Raw genomic sequence first — 23605 nt, 5'->3', positions numbered from 1 at the left:
AGTTCTTATGTTCCATAGATGAGAGAAATCATATGATAATTGTCTTTCTCTGCTTGACTTATTTCACTTAGCATTATCTCCTCCAGTGCCGTCCATGTTGCAGCAAATGTTGAGAATTCGTTCTTTCTGATAGCTGAGTAATATTTCATTGTATATATGGACCACATCTTCTTAATCCAATCATCTGTTGAAGGGCATCTCGGCTCCTTCCACGATTTAGCTATCAATTTCATCTATTTTTTTAAAGATTTTATTCATTTTATTTATTTTAGATAGATAGATAGTGAGCATGGGCAGGGGAGGAGCTGAAGGGGAGGGGTATAGGGGGAGGGAGAGAGAAAAGCAGATTTCCCACTCATCACAGAGCCCCTAGGGGGGCTTGATTCCAAGATTCTGAGATCACGACCAAGCAGAAATTAAGAGTCTGATGCTCAACCGACTGAGCCACCCAGGAACCCCTGATTTCACCTAGTCTTTTAACAAATATATCATTGCTTATAATATACTGTAATAGAATATTGCTGCTTAGTTACTGTCAGATATTTCTGCTTAGCAAATTATGAGAAAGGTTCTTTTTTTCTTTTTCTTTTTTTTAAGTAGGCTCCAAGCACAACAAGGGGCTTGAACTCACAACCCTAAGATTAAGAGTCACACGCTATGAGAAAGATTCTAATACTAGAGCAGGAAGTACATCTCCTGGGAAACTTCTAATGTTGTGATATATATGGTGTAGAGCTGTGCTTAAGAAGGTAGCACCTTTTCTGTTTCATATTTAGTTTTGAAAAAAAGTGCAACATCCTGAAGGAACCAGGGATACCTGAATACTTGCAGAAGTTGTGTGACTCTGCCTGAACTTGTCCACTTCCAAGTTCATTTAATCATTGGGCTAAGGAACCTGAAAGAAGAGACCATGTAGATTTGAGTAGCCACCTTTGCTTCCATTCAATATTCCCATCCAGTACTTGGCCAATGAAAATATGAGGTAGAGACAGGACAACATAACAGTAGCTGAAGTGTGGATTCTGGAGTGAGACATTGAAATCCAGATCTTTCGCTTAGAATTATATGATTTTGGACAGGTTAATTAACCTCTTTTTGCCTAAATCCTCTCAACAGTAGACTATGGTTATTAATAATACCTACACCATAGAATCATTGAGATTAAGTGAGGGACCTATAATAACTATTAAATAAATGTTAGCTGTTGTTATTTGTTACTTTCAGAACATGTAAGGGCCATTTCTTTAAGTTCATGCTAAAATCTTTTATGACTTATTAAAGAAATGCATTGTCAGTCCAACTTTTTGAATGAAATATTTTATGCTGTGTTCTGCATTGTATCAAACTAACTTAATAACATGATTTACATATTCACATGTATCTACATCTTTGAGTTGTTTTTTAAAAATCTAGCTATGCTTTCACAAAAGTTTTAATGAAAAGGTTGTTAGAGATGGTAAAATATTTACCTTTTAGCAGCATGATTTATTTTCACACTGGTGTTAGGGTTTTGCACCAGTGCAATTTTGTATGACTGTTTAAAATTACACTGAGAAAACCTGCTTTAACTTTACCTGGCATTGACCTTTTTTCCATAGACTCGGCCTCAGGCCTTTGAAAAATAAAGACATTTTTATTGATTATTTGATTCTATCAAATGATTTCTGAATCTCATAGAACTTTAGCTGTTACAAGTAGACTCGAGGTGACTATCGCATGTATTTTTATCCTAATATAACTAGGAATAACTGGAATAACTTCTGCCCCTTTTAATTTTGTATGTTTGTGTTCTAATCACCAGGCACTGAGTTTCAGTAACTTCTGCTGATAATACTGTTTTCTCTTGGTTCTCACAGGCCCCAAACACTGATTTCAGAAGTGCCTCATTACTGCAATAATGTTCCCAGATCATTGTCATGAACAGATAGCCTGAAGTAGAATGCATGCTATTTAAAGATAGCGGTGTTTTTCTTTTTTTACATTTGAATAATGCATCAGTGTGAAAAATAGCACCTTCGATATTAAGTTTTGGAAGAAAAATTGAATTGTGCAAAATTTCAAAAGTCTGTGTCTCAAATGTTACTTTCCTACTTATAAAGCTCTCTCCATACCAGGTAGGGAAAGCATCTCATATTTATTTTGTAGCTTTCAAGTGCCAGGCACTTTGGATAAATTATGTTATTTTATTCTCATAATACCTCCTGGAGGTAGGAATCATTACCTCATTTTATGGAGGAGGAAACTGGGAGTCAAAGAGGTAAAATGATTTGCAAAGTAGTAAATGCAAAGCTAGGACTTGAACCTGGATCTGACATCTTTCCACTCTACCGCCTTGAGTGAAGGAGAAAGAAATGTGTGTAGTAAAAATGCAAATGGCTATGACCATCTGGAAGGATAGTTCTGTCAAGTTCTAATATGAAAAGTGCTGGACCTTGTTATAGCAGACATTAACATAAAGTTGCACCCATTTACAGAACGATCCCAATTCCTATGAAACACTCTGATATAAATTTTAGTTCTGAGTTTTGTTCCCATACATGAAGGCACAGCATTGGCCATGATTATTGCTGTTGTAACTTTGTACATGAATGGCGATTTTGTAAGACTAGATGAATTTTCCTATTTAGCATGAGCTTGATTGTTCTCTCTAGACTTCCCTTAATCTCCTGCTGAGATCTTGTTAAACATATTGAGGATGAACTAATCAGTGTTTTGCATCCTTTCAATAATATGAATGCTTGTTTTTTGGCATAATTCAATGTGAGACTATTCAGGTGGAAATAGATGGAAAGATGCTCTTCACCAGTTATGGTCTGGGAAAACTGGCCAGCTTAGAGATGCGGATGGGTAGGTCACCTCGTTAAGATTTAACCTGGAGTAGAGATTTCAGATAAACGTTTGTAGTGGGCAACAATTTATAAACAATTTCTAATCATTTATTCTCTCATTCTTAAAATTAATGGTTCCAGGTCAATTGCAGATACAGAAATTCCGCTGGGGTTATTATGAGAGGAAGGTGAGGATTCACGAAATCCTCATAGCCAAGCTGATAAGCTTCCAGTAGCGCTTATTGATGCTGGTAAATCAAGTTTGCTCTTCCTCCCACCCCAGTGGATCACTTCAGCATAAAATTAGAACGCCTAATTTGAAATTAATTCTCCCCAGAGGAGAAACAGGTCTAATTTTCCTGTAGAGGCCATCAGTGCTTCTTTGGGTCTAGGGTGAGTCGATTACAGTACTTCCTGTGTTACTCCTGGGTCAAGATCATTGACTGGCATATCACAACTTATAACAAGAAGCCAGCATGTATTTAGATAATATTCTGCTGTGTGCGATGAAAATATGTTTTGATGTCTTTGATGGCAAGAATCTTTAAATATAACTTTATGCCATTTAAATATAACTTTATGCCATTTAAATATGTAGAGACAGGGGTATAAACCAGTCTTTTTTTTTTCTTCTATATACTATAGGGTACAGATTCTAAATTTAAGCAGTATAATTCAGATTTTTGCCTTATATTCTCTATTACTAATCTGAATATTTTCCAGTCAAACTTTTCAAAGGAAAGTTCTTATGATTTGGTTTGAAACAGAGTTGGAAATCATAAGCTGTTTGTATAATTTTCAGACACCTGTATGAAAACTGAAATGGTCAAATGCCTGGATAAATAATATAATGGAACAGTTATGTTATTTTCAGTTATTATATGGTGTAGGATGATGAGTTCACAGAAATACAACCATTTCTCTTACATTTGAAACCAAGACCATGACTCTTGCTTGTCTTATTAGGGGAGACTTTAAAATTCCTCCATACCCATATATAAAACCATGCTCTAAATTATTTATATCTATATTTATATCTATATCTATATATAGATATTATGCTGTAAATTAAACATATAGACACAATTCATCTTAAAGCATTTGTTTAACTGTTCTTAACTAATCCTTTTGGCTATCATTTAAAATATTATATAGGGGGTGCCTGGGTAGCCCAGTCCTTAAGCGTCTGCCTTCGGCTCAGGGTGTGATCCCGGCGTTCCAGGCTCGAGTCCCACATCGGGCTCCTCCGCTGGGAGCCTGCTTCTTCCTCTCCCACTCCCCTGCTGTGTTCCCTCTCTCACTGGCTGTCTCTCTGTCAAATAAATAAATAAAATCTTAAAAAAAAAAAAAGGAAACAGACATATTTTCTCAAGTATGTTTCTACTTCTTTACAAAAATATTATATAAAAATATTATTTCTAAATAGTATTAGATAGTTTCTGAACTGGAATGACGGTAGAACATTTCATTCAAGCTTTTGGAGTCCAGACTACATAGAACAGATAAAAGTCTTCTTTTACAGAATGGTTTCTGAATAAGGCCCTTTCTTGTTCCAGTGTGCCATGTTTACTCTTTAAAAAAAATACTCATCTACACTTATCGTCATCATATACTTTTCTTCATTGTTAATGAGTTGATAAGGCAATTGATCCCATACTGTTAACCTCAGTAAATGCTTAACTTAGTTTTACATCTGCAACAAAACCATCCCTGAGATTTTACTGTGAAACTGTATTTACATCCAAAATCCTTTTATTTTCCTACCAAAACAAGGATTCTTTTATTTGCATACTTTTATAAAATGTTCTCTTTTTTTAATTTTTTTTTTAAAGATTTTATTTATTGAGAGAGAAAGAGAGTGCATGAATGGGGGGAGGGGCAGAGGGACAGGGAGAGAGAATCTCAAGCAGACTCTGTGCTGAACACAGGGTCCTGTGCAGAGCTCCATCTCACGACCTTGAGATCCTGACCTGAGCTGAAATCAAGAGTCAGATGCTCCTAAAATATTCTTATGTAAAACGATACTATGCTAAATATCTAAACTACACTATCCTAATGATGTTAAGATATATGTAATCTATATTTTAAGTTCCATGGAATCCACTTATTATCTACCAAATAGGAGAAAATAACAATAGAAGTTTCAGTAGTTGAAAGGAACCCAAACTAAATAATCTCAAAACAGACAAAAATTGTAAAAGTAAGATACAATTATATTTGGAAAAACTTCATGGTGTTTAACTGTGGACTAAGAGTTGTCTCACGTCTTGAAGACTACTTTGATGTCATGATAGCTAGAACAAAGTGTACAGGCAAAAAATAGACAACTAAGCAAAGTGGGTGGTGTCACTTATTTGATAGAGAAAGATAGTTTGGGGGGAGGATGCAGATCCTGAGTTGGTGAAAGATAAAGATTAATGGAAACTCATAAAGATTAGGAGGACAAAAATTATAATTATAGCAATTACTTTAAAAGTCTGTTTTATAAAAATAATTTAAAAAACAATTATGCAAAAATGGTGATGTATTTTTTGGATTTATTTTTATGTTTAAGAATTGAAAACATTTTCTATAGAGTGGTGACAGTGGAAGTGGGGCAAAGGAGAAAGAAAATATAAATAATAAAAATTGGGAAATATTAGAGTCTAATACATCCATTTACAAGGAGGATATTAATCAACATTTTATTTAAAGATCCTAAGTTGTATTTGTTATCATGAAAAATATTACATTAATGAGGTTCTTGTTAAGAAGTAACCTGTATCTGCAAATAAAATTTTCTTGTTTCCCTTATTTCAATGCAAATCAGATTACAGCCATCACTTCATGGTAAATTATAACAATAATAAGCAATAAATTTAAAATAACCATAGTATGACAGTAAATGATAATCTCAAATCATTTTTGTTCACTGTGTTGAAAATACCAAATTTTATTCTGGACACAGTAAAGATGAGGTCCTTAGGAAGTTGGAGAGATTTTGTGACATAAAATAGTTAAAATTTAAAAGCATTTGATTTCCTGTTTTTATTTTTATTCAACCAAGGATCATAGGACTCTTTCAATGCTTTTATTTCTAAGTGATAAATTAATTATTTACTGATCACCTACAATATTGGAATATTGACCCCTAAAGTATTGGATGTTATAGGTGCTGAAGATATAGTAGTGAAAATACCAAAGTCACTGTTCTTGTACTATTTACAAATACTCCTGGGAGAAGAAAGACAATAAAATGAAATGACAAATGCATGTAAGGTATGCCAATTTGCATTGAATACTGTTGGGAAAAAAATTAAGTGAGATAAGAGTAATTTGAATAAGTTACCTTAGCATAACTTCACTGTAATAAAATATTTCTATTTTTGCCTTTCTATTGTCAAGAAATTTACTACTAATAAACACTAATAGTATACTGTGAGACTCCATGTCTAATTACACATAATTGATTTCTCCACTTTTTCACATGTGACAAAGAACAGGTCATGATTCTAGGAAGTTTGGATCATGAAGAGAAAAGATTTTAGATAAAAATGATCCATGAAAATGCAGACTGACGTCTTGCTTGCTGCCAAAAGCCACAATCAAATAGCTAGCAGAGTGTTGAATTAGCCTGTGGATGGATGTACAGGAGTCTTGAAATAGTTTTAATCAGAGGTGATTTTTAACCCTATTAGAACATTTTTACTGGTGTAACTAAATAGGATTGAGTACATAACTAATTATCAACCTGGTTTAGGTTTTGGTCACTGAAAGTATATATCTAAAATGTAACTAGGAGTGGAATTGCTGGGTTATATGGTAACTATATATTTACCTTTTTGAAGACTTTCAAAATGTTTTCTGAGATGGCTGCACCATTTTACAATCTTTCTTCTTTTTTTAAAAAATGTGAGGCTTGAACTCATGACCGTGAGATCAAGAGTTGCATGCTCTACTGACTGAGCCAGCCAGGCCTTCCCCATTTTACATTCTTATCAGCAATGTCTAAGGGTTCCAATTTCTCCCTATCCTCACTAGCTTTTGTTATTGTCTTTTTTTATTATAGCCACCCAAGATGTGAAGTGATATCTCATTGTGTTTTTGATTTACATTTCCCTAATTACTAATAATGTTGAACATCATTTCATATGCTTATTGGCCATATGTATATCTTCGTGGATAAATATCTATTCAAGTATTTGTCCATTTTTTAAATTGGGCTGTATTTTATTGTAGAGTTGTAAAGGTCTTTATATATTCTGGATACAAATCCTTTATCAGATATATGATTTGCAAATATTTTTGCCCATTTTGTGGGTTGTCTTTTCACTTTCTTTTTTTTTTTTTAATTGAAGTATAGTTGACCTACAATGTCTTTCACTTCCTTGATTGTATCATTTGCAGCGCAAAAAATTAAATTTAGTTGAAGGGCAGCTCAGCTGGGTAGCTTAGTTGGTTAAGCAACAACTCTTGATTTTGGCTCAGGTCATGATCTCAGGGTCCTGAGATTGAGCCCTGCGCTGGGCTCTGCGCTGGGCTTGGAGCCTGCTTACGATTGTCTGCCTCTCCTCCTGTCCCTCCTTCTTGCTCTTGCCCTCTAAAAAAAAAAAAAAATTAGATGAAATCTAATTTATCTAGTTTTTCTTTTTTCGCTTGTGCTTTTGATTTCATGTAATAAACATTTGAATGTGTAGTAAGCATCTACTTTATGCTAAGCACTATACAAAGTGCTAAGCATGGGTAAATACAGGGATTGGCAACTTTTCTGAAGTTACATCATAAATAATCATGAATAATTTCATTATATTTCAGAGGATGTTTTGTGATAAGGAGATAAATGTTTGTGAAAGTACTGTGATTTGAAGTGGCCTGATCAAGCCACTTGGTAGAAGTATGGATGGGAATGCAATGAGGTAGTATTTTTATGAGTACTAAGAAGATTCCCTTCCCTGTAAGATTGTAGGGGTGAGGTTTAACACCGGCCCTGGATGTGTCATTAAATCATTTATGTGTCATGCACTTTATCTAAGTTACTCATTTAATTTTCCTTAGATCCCATGACCAACTTCTTCAATTCCTCACTCCATAGAATGTTTCCTCTACCATTTCCCTGCCGTTTCAGGAAACTATTCTTCCACAAGGACAGTTTCCCATGGAGCTTCCTGGAGCAGGTGCTGCTCATTCTCTTATGCTCTGTGTATCATAGATCCCAGAAATCTCATTTGAGTTGCATGCTCTCTGGAAATCACTCCCCGTCTCTTCTGTTAACTGTAATTTACTGGCACACTGGTGACTCTCTCATGCCCATCAAGGCTTTAGCATTTTGGTTACAGCCTTCCCCTCAAACTTGAGACTTACTGTTATTCTGCTAGGTGTCTTCATCTGTATCTTGACCACTCATTTCATCTTTATCACATCTAGTTGCTTCCTCCTGTTCATTAGATCAGATTCGTACTTCTCCATAGAATACTCCGTGCTCCTAACTTAACTGTCCAGCGCCCAGTGCTTGGTGCCAACTGACTGTGAAAGCCAGTGCTATCTTTTTGTGACCCAGACGACTCCTGCAGCCTGTGTGTGTTTCCAGCTTGTGCTTTAGCTTGTGTGGTTCCTGGCATTTAGATGGTGGTTCTCCCTGTGATTCATATTTTGTCTATCATTAAAAAACGCTATTCCAGTTCTGCTTTATTTTCCTTGACTGCCCATTACTATTTCTAATTACTCTTGTTTGAGCCAGACAATTAATACTTATTAGGAGTTATTTATTTATTCTGGTTTCTAATATTCTGTACAGTTCAGTTTAACACTTTAAGAATACAGTCTTATTTCCTCATGGTGTTGTGTTTGTAAGACCTCTTTAAAGTAGACAGCTGGCTTCTTGTGAGCCAGTCAGTGTCTACACATCTATCCCATGGTAGGTTTTGTTGCCTGAACTGGCAGATGGTCAGTAAGCGCTTAACATTTATATACTGACTCCCTGATCCCTTTGGGAATCTTGAATCTCTGTCAGTGAGATTATGAGTTTTATTTAATAATAATAATTATAATAAGTAATAATAGTATAAGAAGAAGAACAAGAAGAAGGAGAAAGAGGAGGAGAAGGAGAGGGTGGAGGAAGATGAGGAGATGGACAAGGGGAGGAGGGAAAAAGAAGCTCTTTTATTTTTTTGTTGATTTTGGGAGGAAAATGTGTGACTGAGATCACTCTTCAGTATTCTTCCCTTTGGGTGAGTTTGAGTCCACGTGAATATGTGTTTCTCAGATCAGATACTATTGGTTTTATGATAGTGACTCAATATTGAGGTCTCAAGACCTACAACAAAAATATCACAAAATTGTTGATCATAATAGAAGAAAATTATATACAGCTCATGTCCTATAGTTCTATATGAAAACTTGGGGATTTTCTGAACATGATCTTTATTTTGGTTTTTTTTTTTTTTTAAAGATTTTATTTATTTATTTATTTGACAGAGAGATAGCCAGCGAGAGAGGGAACACAGCAGGGGAGTGGGAGAGGAAGAAGCAGGCTCCTGGCGGAGAAGCCCGATGTGGGACTCGATTCCGGAACGCCAGGATCACGCTCTGAGCCGAAGGCAGACGCCTAACGACTGCGCTACCCAGGCGCCCCTGGGGATTTTCTGAATATGATCTTTATTTTGGGGATTTTCTGAATATGATCTTTATTTATTTATTTATTTTCTTTTTAAAAAGCGGCTAACCAACCAACAGTATTAAGGCAGCATTTATATATGAGCGTTTCCTTTTCTCTGAGTGGAATAGTGAATCAACAATGTGCAATTGCCATGCTCATACATGACAAAGGGCAGGGAACTGTGCCCATTTTGAATACCCACTTCTATTGGTTTTAGTACAATGTAATTTCTGTGCTAGTTTCTTGGCAGCAGTCTGAAATCTCCAACAGAAAAGAACTGATATGTCTCCGTACCCAGCACACTTGATCTTTGGCAAAGTAATTTGAAATTTTGTGTTACATTTTATCAAGTGCTAGAAGTTTTAGATAGCATGTTTCTCAGACCTAAACTCCACAGTGCTCTTATTATTACTTGAGGTTCTTGCTCAGCTATCTTGCTGTTGTTACTTCTAAAGAAATATCAAAAATGAAAAATGTGAAGGCAACAGAAATCAAAATTAGAGGGACATTTGCTGTGCCTGTTACATACACCTACTATAGCATGTATCAAACTCTCATTATTACATTGTGATTTTTTTTTTTTTTGAGGGCAGGGACTATGCTTTATTTTATTTCTGAACCTAGCACAATGCATGCATGACTCATAGTAGGTGCTTAGTAATAGATGTTTGCTGATTTTTTCCATATGTTTTTGGAGTGAGCTAATATATAATATATAAGCTTTAATAATTTAGACTGAAAAAGTGAATGCTTAATGTTTGACTCACTGACCAAATATTATATATTAATAGATTCGCTCACTTATATTTCATACTTGAAAAAATGTTTTTCACATCTACTGAATTCTTGAGCAAATGGATGACATCCCTTCTAATTGAGCAGAATACTGGGTACACAGTGTACACAATAAATGCACCCAGGCTTGACATCATAGTTAGGAATGAATAGAGTGTTGCTTCGATTTCAGTCATTGTGGAAACATTTAAGCCTTCTAAAAGTGAACCATGCACTTTCTCTTTCCTCATTAAAAAAAATTCATTTTCTTAGATATGATGTTCTGCCTATTTTGCGTCTTCACACCCAGATTACACTTGTAGAACTTCCACACTTGTAAAAATTACCCTGACAGAACATCACAGAATTTTCTAGATCTAGACCATTCAGGAACTGGTACTGTGTCACAGGGCAACACAAGATGCAAAGCTATTGGGGGCGCCTGGATGGCTCAGTTGGTTAAGCATCTGCCTTCAGGTCAGGTCATGATCCCAGGGTCCTGCGATTGAGCCCCACATTGGGCTCCCTGCTCAGTGGGGAGCCTGCTTCTCCCTCTCCATCTTCCCCCCTGCTTGTATTCTCTCCCTCTCTGTCAGATAAATAAACAAAACCTTAAAAAATAAAAGAAGCAAAGCTATTGGATAAAAAATGTGTGAAGTTAAGCTGTAGATCACCGTTTCCCACCAATCCCCTGTCATATTCACTCCTTCCTTTCTCTTCTGCTTTTTCCTTAATCATGCTTGCTCTCCCAAAAGAAACTAGTCTGTCACTTAAATACCTACAAGTTCCCTGTACCACTCAAACTGTATCAAGTCCATGTTTCTCAGGATTCAATTTCTTCCCCTTGTTTGGCATATTAAGATGCATTTTGGAAGAATTTATGGAAAACTTTATTCATATAGCATCATGGTCAATAGCTCAGGTTTGGGAAATAAATCTAGATCAAATCCTGACTCCACCTGTTTGTTATTGTGGCAGAAATTACTGGTTTGCTCCTCTGGCCTCCATCTACAATCCTCTTTTTCCTAGCCACCTTCCAGTTAGGGGTGGCCCGGTGACATAATTCTGGCCAATCGTATATAAACAAAACGTTGCTGGGTGGGGCTGCTGGGAAAGCTAGGAGATTGAGCTGGTGTCCCTCTTTCTCCATTCTCTCTGCCTGGAGTCCTGTGATGCCTGAAAGCGCAGCAGCTCCTATGTAACTCTGAGACAATTAGTGTGCTGCCCCTGCTGGAGCAGAAAGACAGAGAGCCTTCTTATCTTTGGCTACATTGCTTAGCAGTGAAAACAAACCTGCATTGCCTATCTACAGCCCTCTTGGCATTTTTAAAAAAGATTTTATTTATTTATCTGACAGAGGGAGGAGCGCGCACACACAAGCAGGGGGAACAGCAGAGGGAGTGGGAGAAGCAGGCTCTCTGCGGAGCAGAGAGCCTGACATGGGGCTCCATCCTAGGACCCTGAGATCATGACCTGAGCCGAAGGCAGATGCTTAATCAACTGAGCCACCCAGGCGCCCCCCTCTTGGTATTTTTGTTTGTATATGTTTTTAGTAATAGCAGCAACCATTTTTTTCTAAGCCATTGAAGTTGGTTTTTCCGCTACTCACAGTTGAACATATTTCTAATTCTGTGCCTTCGGTTTCCTCATTTATAACTTGGGGATATTAATACTATCTACTTCATAGGATTGATACGAGGATCAGGTGACAGACATAGCAAAGTGCTTGGCTCAGAGTAAACAATAAGCATTAGTCAATATCACTGTTCCAGCTTGAATATTTTTTTCATTATATTTAGTGTTAGAAATTTATGCCGTAAATACAGAACATATGCTACTTGGTATAGCTATAACATTTTATCTATCTCCTCTCCCAAGATTGTTTTTAGTACTTATTTATCATAGTTTTGTTGAGATATAATTGACTAAACTGCACATATTTAAGTAGTCAGTTTGAGAAGTTTTGACATATGTATTACCTGTGAAACCAATGTAATGCATAAAAGTAGAACAGGATGGAGCATGATTCATTCTGCCTGGTAGGAGAGGGGTCAGAAAAGGTTTCAGACCCTCACCACCATTAGGATAATGAATATATTCAGGGGCGCCTGGGTGGCTCAGTCGTTAAGCGTCTGCCTTCGGCTCAGGGCGTGATCCCAGGGTTCTGGGATCGAGCCCCACATCAGGCTCCCTGCTCCACTGGAAGCCTGCTTCTTCCTCTCCCACTCCCCCTGCTTGTGTTCCCTCTCTCGCTGGCTGTCTCTCTGTGTCAAATAAATAAATAAAATCTTAAAAAAAAAAGATAATGAATATATGCAATGACTTTTCATTTCCCTTTGTAATCTCTTCATTCCATCTCTTCCCATCCCCCTGTCCCTAAGACCACCCCTCATCTGCTTCCTGTCACTAAGATTAGTTTTCATTTTCTGGAGTTTTAAATGAATGGAATCTTACAATATGTCATCTTTTTAAAGGAAGATAGGTCTGACTTCTTTTTATTCAACATAGTAATTTTGAAATTCATCCATGTTTTTACATGTTCAATAGTTAGTTTTTTAAAAAAATTGTTGAATAGTATTCCATTGTGTGGATATACAAACATTTGGTTTTCACCTGTTGATGGGAAATTTGTAGTATTTTTAACTATTTTGATATATTAAGCATCTTTCTCACAATACTTTGCTCATAACTCTAGCAGAACATATCTCAGAGTATATTAAACTAAGTTGTTTCCATATGCCCTCCATTAGGCTTGTGCTTACCCTTCAGGATTGGGGAACTGTATCTGATTCCTCCTTGCTCTTCCAGCCTCTTGCATAGTGAGTGGTGTAGCTGCAAACTGGCATTCCGTATAAACAGCCTTCTTCGGTGAAGCCCAAGCTTTTTCTTCCTCCCGTATTGTCTCCATTATCACCCTTTATTGATTCGTTCAAGTCGGAAACTTGAGAGATGTTTGTTTGCTACTTTTTAAAAAATCTACTTTGTTTTGGGGCGCCTGGGTGGCACAGCGGTTGAGTGTCTGCCTTCGGCTCAGGGCGTGATCCTGGCGTTCTGGCATCAAGCCCCACATCAGGCTCCTCCGTTGGGAGCCTGCTTCTTCCTCTCCCACTTCCTCCTGCCTGTGTTCCCTCTCTCGCTGCTGTCTATATCTCTGTCGAATAAATAAATAAAATCTTTTAAAAAAATCTACTTTGTTTAGGTGTAAGTTATGTACAATAATACTCATCCATTCTAAGTATATAGATCAGTGACTTTGAAAAATGTGTAGACCTATATAACCACCAAACCATTTGATATAGAACATTTCATCTCCTCAAAAGGTTTGCTTTTGTACCTTTGACTGTGTAAGACTGGCTGAAATGTTCAATCTCTTGCACTAACTCTTTGTTCTAGGCAACCACTGATCTGATATCTGTCAATATGAAATGTTTTTGTCTGATTTAAACTTTCATATGATTTAAATTATTCAGTATGCGCTCTTTTGGTTCATTTCTTTCACCCAGCATAATGTTTGTGAGGCTCAACCATATTGCGCTGATTTGTCATTTTCATTGGGGATGTTTAGTCCATTTACATTTACTATAATTATGGAAATAATTAGGCTTAAGTATACTCTATTGTTTTTTTTTCCCATTCTGTTTCTTCTGTGTTTTCTTCTTTTCTTGACTTCTTTGGGTTAATCGAATATTTTTTTGTGTCCCACTTTATTTCCTCTATTGGCTTCTTAGCTATACATTTTATTATTATTATTATTATTATTATTATTATTATTATTATTATTGTTATTATTTTAAAGGGGGGAAAGGCAGAGGGAGACAGAGAATCTTAAGCAGACTCCAGACCCAGTGCAGGGCCCAGTGTGGGGCTCGATCTCACAACCCTGAGATCGCAACCTGAGCTGAAATCAAGAGTCAGACATTTAACCAACCACCCAGGCACCCTTATTATTATTTTTTAAATGCTTGTTTTAGGGCTTACAGTATGTATCCTTAACACGGAATAGTCTATTTAAAGGCAATATTCTACCTTTTCATATTTCCTACTTCCTTTTCACATATCCCACTTCTCATTTCACAAATATAAAATGTTAATTATTATTATTCCATTTATACCCTCTCCCAAATTCACTTTTTCATTTAAAACCACTCAAATGACTGTCCATTCTTTTCTGTTACAAAATTTAAACTCTTAACAAATCCATTATGTTTTGGGCCTTGTCCATATTTCTAATGACTTTTGCTGTCACTTTACCTCCAGGAATACTGATTTTTCATACAGTTCTTCAAACACAGCTTGCCATTTCAAACCTCTGGGTCTTATATATATATTGTTCCTTCTGTTTGGAATACCTATCCCCTTTTGCCATTGGACAAATTTTTCTGAGGAATTGTATGCCTGTGAAACTTTTCCTGGCCCCTCTCTTTCCAGGCAGAATTAATCATTCTCTACTCTGCTCTACTTCTGTGTATTATATATACTTGTTCAGATGCTTCTTGTGCACCCTTTCACATTTTCTTGGCTCTTTTATTCCAGCCCATGACTGCAGCGACAATTTCTGTGAAGATGCTGTCCGTCTTCATGCAGGTACAGTTTGACAGCGCCTTGCCTCAGGCCTCTGCAGTTTTACCTCTCACTGATTCCCCCCACCTCCCCTGGCATCCCCCATGGATTCTTTACTTGATGGTGAGGTAGCATGGGACACCTCTGGGATTTTGCTCAGTAATCATGCATGTGCAACTCAGGAGTGATGGGGAGTTAATGCCCTAGGGGAACACCCTTGACTAGTGAAGAGCAGAGTATAAATGTATAAATGCTTCCTGCTTTTTTTCTCCCCTGGGAGGTTATCAGGGTGTTCTATAAGACTGAGTATCCAGCCATCTGTATGGGTAGCTAGTCAACTCAATAATGAATCTTTTTTTGACTCTCCTTCGTTCTCTGGTTTACTCCCTCTTTCCTAATTCTTATTTCCCAAATCACACTCCTTTGTCTTAGGCTCTGTATTCTGGGGGACCCAGGCTGAGAAAATACAATTATTACTTGTAGAACACCGTATTGTATTTATTTAAATGTCTGTTGCCTCCTCTAGACCAGTGACTTTTTTAAACATTTCAAAACAATAATATCTTATATCAACCCCCAAAACACAGAACTGGTAAAAGGAGAGCAATTCTGGTTGAAATTAGAATGGAACAGAGGCTTTGAAAAACAATAAAACAATGTACTAATTAAGCTGTGAACTTCATGAGTTAGAAAATATGTCTTATTAATCTTTGACTCCTAAGAACCTTGTATAGTGGCTGGTCCCCAGCAGGTAGTCAGTAATGTTTGTTAAATTGAACTAAATTGAACTGAGGGGCACTGAAGTCTAGAAAATATGATTTTACTTAGGCTACAGTGATTATGGAAAAAGAAGAAAGAAAACGGAAATATAGTTCTAATACTTTTCCTGGAAATGTGAGGTTTATTAGAAAAGATGATAAAACTTCTGCAAGTGTGTTTTCTCATTCTTGACTTGGTATGCTAATTTTCAAACTGTTGTCCTGTTTTTTTTCCCTATATACCAGCAGAAATAGATTTAAATTGAATTTTTAAAAATCCCCTACATATATGCAATGGAATATTACTCAGCAGAAAGGATGAATACCTACCATTTATATCGATGTGGTTGGAACTGGAGGGTATTACGCTAAGTGAAATAAGTCAGTCAGAGAAAGACAATTGCATATATGGAATATAAAAAATAGCGCAGAAAATCATAGGGGAAGGGACGGAAAACTGAATAGGAAGAAATCAGAGAGGGAGACAAACCATGACAGACTCTTGACTCTGGGAAAAACTGAGGGGAGGTCAGTGGGGAGATGGGGTAACCAGGTGATGGGCACTATGGATGGCACATGATGGGATGAACACTGAGTGTTATACACAATTGATGAATCATTGAACACTACGTCAGAAACTAATGATGTACTATATGTTGGCTAATTGAATTTAAATTTAAAAATCCCCTACATTCTTTAACTTGTTCATTAACAAAGGTGAAAGGGATGGGAAAGTTATCATTTATAATTACTTCACAGTCACAAGCGTGGAACAGGTGAAATAGAGAGCTAAAGATAACTTCTGGAAAGTAAATATACCACTACAAAATCGAAGAGTTGGAAGCTCCTCTTACATCCTGTTATTATAATCAATACTGAATTGTGTCATTATTTCCTAAAAGTGACAGAAACTCCAGAGGGATAGCTATTGTGAGCAAGGTTTTCTGGGCATTCTGAGATGGGTAAAACCCCAAATGAAAAAACCTGGTCAGGAAATTTATGCGTTAAAAAGTATATTTTTAAAGTTTACTTCTGTGTTTATTTTGTATAAAATATTTTGCTTATTGACTGACGCATCAATCCACTCCCTCGCTCACTCACCCATCATTATGGTGTTGAGGTTGGCACATAGAAAGCCTACATGAGAATCTGTTCTTTACCATCAATCAATGGATTTTTTTGTCAGTTTTTCTTTAAACAAGAACTTTAAACTTTTATGGATAACTAGTGCCTGATTTCCATCTTCTTTATTATAAAAAATGGGCTTATTTATCAGATTTTTGAACAAAATATAGTCTTAGCATCTATCCATCCAGTCATCGATATAAATGTCAATCACACCTACTTTGTGCTAAGTGCTGAGGATTCAGTAGTAAATATAGTTTATGAATATGAGACATGGCACATTTACTGATTAATGAGACACAGTCATATATATAGGCTAATTGACTTGTGCAAGGTTACAGAGCTTGTGAGTAAATTATTCCTCAGAATATATAAGATTATTTTCAGATACTGCTTTTATTGGCATTAAGCCTCCAAGTATTACCGAGTGATAAATTATGAAAACAGCCAGTTGCAAAAGTAGTTACACAAATGAGAAAACATGAAAAAGGAAACTAGAAGGGGGAGATTTAGGGATAGATTGGGATGAAGTGGGAAAAAAAAACTTGGTTTCATTTCAGTTCATCTGGAAATTTTTCAAACTTGGATTTTCCCCCCTTCTGGATTGCGTATGGTTTGCATAAAAAAATATGTAATATATTTCATATAAAAAATAAAACATAAACCAACATTTATTGAGAGCCTAACATGTGCCAGGCACTTTAATATATATTAAATCATTTAATATTTACCAGTTCTCTGTGAAATATTGTATTCTTAAATCTGGATGGCTGTTTCAGCCTGTTGTTACAATGTACATGTCATAGTGACTGTCATTGCCCAGAGTCAGACACACAGCTTTCAGGTTCAGAAACTGGGTTATTACGTGGTTACCCAGAGGTTAATAGGCCCAGGCAAATTGATTCCTTCTAGCTAAACTTACAAGAGTCTGATTATAAACCAGAACATCAATTTACAAGTCTCTATGAAGAAATTAACTGCCAAGTAGTCTAGAATACTCATGTCAGTTTTTCAGCACATTTTATTCCCCATGGGAAAGGAAACTTGGAAAATAAAATTAAGGATAGGAAGATGCCAAGGAAGTATAAAATTAGAAGAAAATGAGTTGGATGCTTTTAATAAGAAATTGTTATGCTGTTATTTGAGCCCAGTGTGCCTTCTCCACCATAGGAATGTACTTGCCTGGCTAAGGGATCTGAATATGATTTTCAGTCAGATCCCTCTCTCAATATGTCTCCAAAAATGGCCAGTTGTAGCCTCAGCTGCAGCAAGACAGAGCAGATTGGGAGAGTCTGAGATTGTTCAAAACCAGAGTGGGCCAAGCTTCTGCAGGTGCTGGAAGGCGGAACAGAGAGGCAGCATATGTAATAAGTACAGTAATCAGGACAAAGATTATAACAATAACAGTAATCTCTTAACAATGATTGAAGATTATTATGTGTTAGAAGTTGTGCTAAGAACTTTATAACAATTACCTAATTTAATTCTCAGAGCAACCATTTAAGGTAAATACCATTAGTATTCCTGTTTTGTAGATGAAGAAATTGAAGTCTAGAAAAGTTAAATACTAGAAAGTAAAAATTTGTTAACATAGGATAGTCCAGATGGGGTTGGGCACATCTCAGGGTTAATAAGTCTAAAGCTGGGTCCTTCATTTCTTCTTAAAACATGTTCATCCTCTAAGTCTAAAGCTTCTGAATACTTCTAGATCCTGCTCTCCCTTGTTCCCGCCTTCCCTCCCTCCCTCTCTCTGTCTCGGTTCCTGACATCAGCAAATCCTGTAAATTTTACTTTCAAAATATGCAGTGGGTCTTTCCCCTTTCCACCATCTCTATTGTCACTGCTCTAGTGCAGTTATGGAAACCACTGGTCTACTTTCTGTTTCTATGAATTTGCCTATTCTAGACATTTCATATAAATGGAATTGTGCATTTGTGACCTTTTGTGTCTGGCTTCTTTGACGCGGCATGATGTTTTCAAGGTTCATCCGTGATGTAGCATGTATTGGTACTTCATTTTTTATGGCTGAATAATATTCCCTTGTATGGATATATCACAGGTTGTTTATTCATTCATCTGTTGATGGACGTTTAGGTTCCTTCCACTTTTGACTATTATGAGAAATGGTGCTATGAATGTTTGTGTACATTTTTTTGTTTGGAAGCCTGTTTTCAACTTGCCAGAGTATCTTTTAAAAATGAAAACCATGTGGTTTTCCTACTTATAAGCCTTGAATAGCTTCTCATTAGAATTATATTATAATCTAAATTCCTTTCCATGGCCCACAAGGGATTGCATGGTGTGCCTCTCCTTTCTCATGTAAGCATTTTTGCTCTTCCCTCAATATATTCCAGCCCCACTGGCTTCCATTTGGCTCCTCCAACTCCCTAAGTTTTTAAGGTATTCGCATTTGCTACAGTTTGGCCTGAAATGCTATTTCCAGTGCCTTTCATGGCTGGTTCTTTCATCCTTCAAATCTCCATCCTCAGTGTTAATTTATCAGAGACACTTTCCCTGATTAAACTCCATTATTTCCTATTTGTTTTCTAATACTATTCATACCTTGTGCTAAGTGCTATATTATTATATTATATTGTAATTATATTATTGTTTCTTTGTGAACCCATTCACTGTTGCCCTCGGAGGAATACAGTTCCTTAAGCTTGGGAGTTAAAGTACACCCCCCCTTTTTTTTTAAAGCACTACTATCTGCGCATGTGTTTAGCAAAATATTTGACATGGAAGAGGTACTTCAATAAGTGTTTGTTGAATGAATGAGAAAGATCACAGGTGGGAAGTGAGAGAGTAATTCATAAATGTTTGTTCATAAGTGTTTGTTGAATAAATGAGAAAGATCACAGGTGGGAAATGAGAGAGTAATTCAACATGTAGTGGCGGAGCTATACCAACAAGAAGGAAGAGCAAGATAGTGGAGAATTTTCAGTTACACTCATCTTTAAAGACCTAGGCAGGGGGTAAGTCAACAGATAGGGAAGGACCATCATTGGTTCAAGATGGGGAAATTTGGTCAAGGAATCAAGAGCTGAACCTCTTAATGTAAAGTAAAAGTTAAGAAAAAAGAGGATATTTAATTTGATGTCAGTTCTAGAGAGGCTAGCTAAATTTCACTTGTCTAAAATCAGGATTGCTTCTAGAAACAAGGCTGGAACTAAGATTGCAGCCATAGATTTTGGGAGGGGAAGGATGCAAATGATGGGGAATTTGGCAGGGCTTGACAAATCCGAAATTACATTGTAGAAATAGGAATGAACTTTTAATTGTTTAGTTGCTTAATAGTAAACATTTTAAAAGATTATTGAATTTCAGACAGTTAACATCCTAAGCATTTTTCTTCGCTGAGGTTATTGAATCAATCCATTTTCTGAGGATTACATTTTGATTCTTGTCTGAACACAGAATTGAACTAGTGGACTAGAAGGTTCCTGGTCCTTAAATTATGGGATTGGGCTAAGTCTTCCTTATTCTTCACAGTGTGATGAATGAAACGTGATAAAAATGAGAATTAGTTTGAACAAACCCAGAGACATATTAGCAAGATTCTTGGATAGGAGTTAGACATTTTCCAGGACTAATTAGGTAGCACTGTCATGAGGCAGGGCTAGTCTTAGATTATAATTAGAAGTTTAAAGAAAGACTTAGAAATTTCAAGCAAAGTTTCATGAAGTAGGGAAAGGGTTAAATGGAGCAATATGAAATGTCAGTTCTGGGCTTCTTAACATGTAAGACTGGGAATGTAAAATTTTAAAAAATGTGGTGACATTAAAAATAGATTTAAAAATAACTTGAAAAGTCTTGAATTTGGACATACAAGAATACAAATATGAATTAAGGAGAACTTTAAGAGAAAGGAATGGGTACATCAACTCATAGACATAGAAGGAATAATAGAAGTAGAAAAAAATCACTATTTTGGAACGACTATGCAAACAATTGACTCAGAAGAATAATCAATGTGTGATAAAAGTCTGAAGAAGAATGTAATATATATATATATGTAATATATATTGCATATATAATAGAATGCTATATATATATAACATTATATATATAACACATATATTACATATATATTATATATAATATATGTAATCAGAAATCTCTGCAGAGATTACTTATTAATTGCAAAGTGAAAAATGGTAGTCTGTAGAGAAGAAACCTGACTGACACCACCTTACTGGGTGATCAAAATTAATATCACCAGTGACAGAAACACTGAGATTTGATTCCTGATGTGATGCATTGAGAAAGTTAAAGCACGGTTTATGTAGTATTCTTATCCAAATTTATAACCTGAATCTAACCATGTGGAAACAGATTAGACAGACCCAAAAGCATATTCTTCAAAATAACTACTCTGGTACTCTCGGAAAATTGTCATGAAAAGAAAAGTGTGAAGAACTGGGGACTAACAAGATATGCCAACTACATGTAATGTGTGATCTTGGATCTGGATGAGAGAAAAACCCTGTAAAGGACATTATTGAGACAATTGGAGAAAAATGACCATATATTAGATAAAAATGTTATATAGATCTTGTCAAAATATGCATAGAATGGGGCCCCTGGGTGGCACAGCGGTTAAGCGTCTGCCTTTGGCTCAGGGCGTGATCCCCGGCGTTCTGGGATCGAGCCCCACATCAGGCTCTTCCACTATGAGCCTGCTTCTTCCTCTCCCACTCCCCCTGCTTGTGTTCCCTCTCTCGCTGGCTGTCTCTATCTCTCTGTTGAATAAATAAATAAAATCTTTAAAAAAATATGCATAGAAGATTTTGATAATTATACTATGGGATAATGCGAGATGTTAACAGTAGGAGAAGCTGAGTGAAGAGTACACAGAAATGTCTGTACTATTTTTGCAACTTTCCTGTAAGCCTAAAATTATTTCAAAATAAAAAGTTAAGAGACATACATAGAAAAAGGACAGATAGGAAAAATGACCAAATTTTAGTAGTGATTTCTACCTGGCAAAATTAGCTTTTCCATTTCATTAAAAAATGCTTTTTTGTAATAAATTTTCACAATGAGTTATGTGTTGTATAATCATTAAAAATACTTAGCCTAAAATTAGGGAAAGAAGAACTCAAAAGAAAAATGCCACCCAGTACAACCAATTTGTTGATCAGCATGGTAGCTAAACATAAAAACATAAATGGGAGTGCTGAAAAAAAGGTCCATATTAGTGGAAGACAGGATAGAGAAATCAACTGGTTAGTAATGCTCTTACAGGTGGATGTGAAATGTGAGAGTAGATAATAAAAATAAGGACCAAGATTTAGGAGGCTGTGGCAGGGAAAATTTTATTTTAGTAGTAAAGAGGAGAACACAGTTTCCTTCAAAGAGAGTAGATACCTGCGGCATTTTATGTGTTAGAGAATTAGGCTAATTCTCCAAGTTTTTAGGGAGTGTAAATTATGGTTGTGAGAGCATTCCCCAAATGTAGGTTTTTAATAAGTTAAAACCATTTGCTTTAGATAATCCTCTTCATACTTGTTTTTATCACAGACTCCTTTCTAAGCAACTCAACTTTGCAGTGACTCAGGCTTCCTCCTGAAGAGACAGCCTCTTAATGAGTGACGAAGGTAATCACCTGCTCCAATTAAGTCCCTCTTGCTCGGGACTTTTGTGTAAAATATTATTTGTTCAATATTAAATAAGGACAATAGAGAAATGAATCCACACCGTGGTGTTAGGAGCTTCCCCTGAAAAACTGCAGCGTGTTAGACATTCCCGCTCCCCATCTTTTCCTATCTCAAGACCTCTGAGACGCATGATACCCTCTCTCCTGTGCCTGGGTCCTAGCGCCCCAGGGATTCTGGGGCAGGTGTGGGGAGCCTGGGCTATATAGTTTGTAAAAGCACACCCCCAAGCATCCTCAAGTCACTTCTGAAACTGCTCCTTTTTTCCTGCATTGTTACCCCCTACCTTAAGAGTTATTGCTAGAACCGGAATCTTTAACCTTTATTTTAGAGGATTGTTATTATCAGCCCCCTTTTCATATTGTGACACAGCCAGGTCTTGCTCCTTAGAAAAGCAACATGCTGTCACTTGTTCCTTGGAGAGGGACCACTGGGCTTCACTTCAGATTTTAACCCCGATTCCTCCTAATTCTATCTCCATAATTAGGTTTTAAGCCCCTGGCAGACACAGACCAGGTTTCATCTATCTTTTTACCCTCTTCAGGCCTAGCCTTTTACTTTTGAAAAGGTAGTTATTTAGTAAATGTTTATTGAAAATGAATACTGTTTTCCTTAAGGGCACATTTTATTCCTTCATGAAAGAAAATCTATTCCTAGCTTTGAAAAAAAAAGTAAAATGTTGCCAGAGTACAAATTAAAATGGAAGATCTACAATGTGTAGCTTAAAGCTAAGCCGCAGCTTTGATCTTTGGCTGAGTATTTTGAAAAGATTAAAAGGGTTATTAAAAATAGGATCTAAAGATCTAACAAGATGCTTAGAAACGGCCCAAGAATGTGTCTAAATCTATATAGGTTCCTGAAGGCTGTAAATGCATTGTACTATATGGCTGGCCACCGACAGAGACCCCTGCTCCCGTGAATGTGTGCCTGGGGTTGTGCTCCAGAGATTCTGTCCTGCGAGTGGGCATTACAGTTGTTCTTCAAGTATGAAAACTGGGAAATAGCCAGCTCACAGGACATTTTCTTCTATGCTGATATACAGTGTTACTAACATTCTCAGGTCTGAGGCAGATGACTTTAGTCTTTTAGGCCTGTTTGCTCATCTGTAAAAGAGAATAACAGTAGTTGTCTCACGGACCAAGGTCTATGAGATTAAATTGGCATAGGACCTGAGAGGTGGTATGTATATGCCGAAGAAATGGTGGTTTTTACGATTGTTCACAAATTGTAATTCAGAAGTGCGTTACAAATGGTTGAGTGTGTTTGAAA

General features: G+C 36.5%; 1 protein-coding gene across 8 annotated transcripts in view; it reads left to right on the top strand.

The window, feature by feature from the left end:
* Positions 1-23605, top strand: part of SLC44A5 (solute carrier family 44 member 5) — a 352457-nt gene that overhangs the window by 36971 nt on the left and 291881 nt on the right. For 4 of the 8 annotated variants that reach the window (XM_034653707.1, XM_034653704.1, XM_034653703.1 and 1 more), the window contains one exon: positions 14770-14820. The exons of the other annotated variants lie outside the window; for them this stretch is intronic. In XM_034653707.1, coding sequence (XP_034509598.1) covers positions 14773-14820 — 48 coding nt within the window. In that variant the 5' untranslated portion in view covers positions 14770-14772. Of the gene's footprint in view, positions 1-14769; positions 14821-23605 lie in introns of those variants that run through there. 8 annotated transcript variants of the gene reach the window in all.

The sequence above is a fragment of the Ailuropoda melanoleuca genome, chromosome 2 (genome assembly GCF_002007445.2).
Source record: "Ailuropoda melanoleuca isolate Jingjing chromosome 2, ASM200744v2, whole genome shotgun sequence".
NCBI lineage: Eukaryota > Metazoa > Chordata > Mammalia > Carnivora > Ursidae > Ailuropoda > Ailuropoda melanoleuca.
Note: the sequence above shows the minus strand (reverse complement) of the source record. Positions and strands in the feature narration are given on the sequence as shown.